At 27.7% G+C, this 2,505-nt stretch overlaps 2 protein-coding genes across 2 annotated transcripts; one reads left to right on the top strand and one right to left on the bottom strand.

Annotated features, from left to right (window-relative positions):
• Positions 1–236: 236 nt before the first annotated feature.
• Chro.40090 (nucleosome assembly protein) lies at positions 237–1,238 on the bottom strand. Its single annotated transcript, XM_660111.1, has 1 exon — positions 237–1,238. The coding sequence occupies one exon, from the start codon at positions 1,236–1,238 to the stop codon at positions 237–239; it is 1,002 nt and encodes a 333-aa protein (XP_665203.1).
• Positions 1,239–2,322: 1,084 nt separating this feature from the next.
• Chro.40091 (hypothetical protein) lies at positions 2,323–2,505 on the top strand (the record flags this gene model as incomplete). The annotated part of the gene is made up of 1 exon (XM_660112.1): positions 2,323–2,505. A coding segment is annotated over one exon (183 nt), but the record flags the coding sequence as incomplete, so codon positions are not given.

Below are 2,505 nucleotides of genomic sequence, written 5' to 3' on the forward strand. Positions count from 1 at the left end.
AAATAAGAATTGTAAATAATATAAGCAATGGTTAATGAAAGTACTAATGATATAAATAGTTTAATAAAGGGAGAAATACCCTGAATTAAAGGTGAAAGGAAGGATAATTATTGCTTCATTAGTCTTTTGTATTAATTTGAAGATTTATTGCATTTGCAAGTTTAAAAGGAAAGCATGATCATTTCTATTTAGTTAGAAAATTATATTAGCATAATATCTCTGTTAATTATTATTTATTAATTTCTTTTAAAAGATTTTGCATTACCCATGTTTCCAAATAAGTTCTTTTTATTGCTACGATTACTAATTTTATTAGATCTGTCATCTTCACTATCTGAATCAGTATCGCTATTACTGTCACTACTGCTTTCTGATTCACTATCAGAGTCGTCTTCATCTACATTAAGGATATCACCTTCGTCATCTTCTTCAAGTTCGTCATCTTCATCAACAGCTTCACCAGTAAACCAATATAGAGAATATGGAATCAATTTATCCCTAATAAAGATTCCCATTTCATAATCAGTTTCTACGGTGGATTCAAGTTCCATGATATCGAAGCGATCCATTTTTGCAAGTTCTTCGTCAGAAGGAACATTTAAAGATTTAAAGAAATTAAAGAAGCTTTCTCTATGGACAGTTTCTGTCACAATACGAACTTCTTTGGATTGTTTATGTCTTTGCCTTCTTACAACAACCTCTTGAGTAGGGTCTTTTCCTTGCTTCCATTCAATTTTGCTTACAACAGTATTGCTTAATAATGGCTCATCGTCTTCTAGAAAAACCATAACATATTCTTTTTTAATATTTGTGCCTTCAAAGAAGGGATTTGGAGCAAAGTTGAAATTAAGAATAAAACCAGATTGTTGCTCTGAAGTCCATTCCGAGGTAATATTCTTAAGATATGAAAGAATAGGAATGTCATACTCTTCAATGGCTGACCCTAACATTCTGCTGTTCCTCATTGCAGTAATCCAAAATTGAGGTAGTCCAGGAGTTCCAGATTCTTCAACAGTACCTGATTCCAAAATTTGATCTCTTCTACTATAAATTTCGTTATACTGAGCTTCATATTTTGAACGGAGCTTTCGCATTTCTGCTAAGTATTCCTTTTCTATCAAGTTAAATTCAATCTGCAAATCTTTAAGTTTTTTGAGAGATTGCCTACTCTCATCAGATAAATGTTGTTCGAACTCATCGATTTCTTCTATCTTGTCTCCAGAAGTGTTAATATTCATCTTAACTTTTTTATAGGCACTAGAAATTCGAATTAAATGAAGCTATCCTTGACGACAGAATAACGATTTTGTAAATTTTGACATTAATTTATAGCTCTGTTTTCATGGCGGGAAAATCCATTAGGTTTAACTTAACTAACATTTTATAAGCCATTATCATTCAGATAGTTTGTAGCTTTATGACTAGAGAATAAATTATTATGATTTTTTTAATATTAGAAAATAAGTGTTGAATTAAGTTACAAAAGTAATGAATTTTAGTGCTTTTGAACTTAAAATACATCTGTTGGTCTTCATAAGAATTGATATTGATTATAAATTTTTTTTTTCCAAGTATTGTTACATTCAAAATTAATAATTATTGAATCTTTTTTTACATAAAATGTTTACTTACGTGTCATGTGTTTGTTGTTTTTTTAATTAATAAGTAAATTGCATGTAACACCGGTATATGAATGTTTCTTAATTTTATCCACATGCAAATATATACGAATGAATAAAAAAAATATAAAGGTACACACATAGTCAAAGTATGAACTAAAAAAAAATCGATTAATTAAATAATTTAAAAAGTTGTATAAACAAGGAGACTAAGAGAGAATATTAATATACAAAACATAGAGCATTTATTCAAATTTAAAAGAATAATTGCGTTNTGCAAAACAAGATAAATGAAATTAGAATAAAAAATCACAAAAAAAGTGAATAATTAATAAAAATGACTTATTACGACAAAAATAGTGATTTTATTGAAGATAATATCTTTGGAATCTTGAATAATGAGCAGGATTCAATTGAAAATTTAAAGAAAGGTGAGTAAAAGTAATTAATGCAAATTTTATGATTAATAGCAAAGTATTTAGCAAATCTCATATATGAAGAGATTAATCAGAAAATTACCAATGAGAGAGAGAATACAATAGATATTAAAGTAAGTAAAAACAATCTAAAAATCATTTTGTTTATCATAATATGATGAGCATGATTAAAATAGAAATATTGGTATATTAATTTTCTTGATAATTTATTTATGAAATAGAACCAGTTAGAATCACTAATACAAATAATTGACCATGTAAAAGAAATGGAGGACCAAATCATGGAATATTTGAAATCCCAAAAAGTTGTTAAAGAAAGGGCAAGAGTTGAAATGGACAATAAATATAAAGAATCACTCGAGGAAAAGAATATAGAGAGGAAGAAAGCAGAGGAAGAATTGGGTAGGATAATAGATCAAATTAAAGAGAAGAATGGAGAATTAAGTAAG

Source organism: Cryptosporidium hominis (assembly GCF_000006425.1).
Source record: "Cryptosporidium hominis TU502 chromosome 4 CHRO014036, whole genome shotgun sequence".
Lineage (NCBI taxonomy): Eukaryota > Apicomplexa > Conoidasida > Eucoccidiorida > Cryptosporidiidae > Cryptosporidium > Cryptosporidium hominis.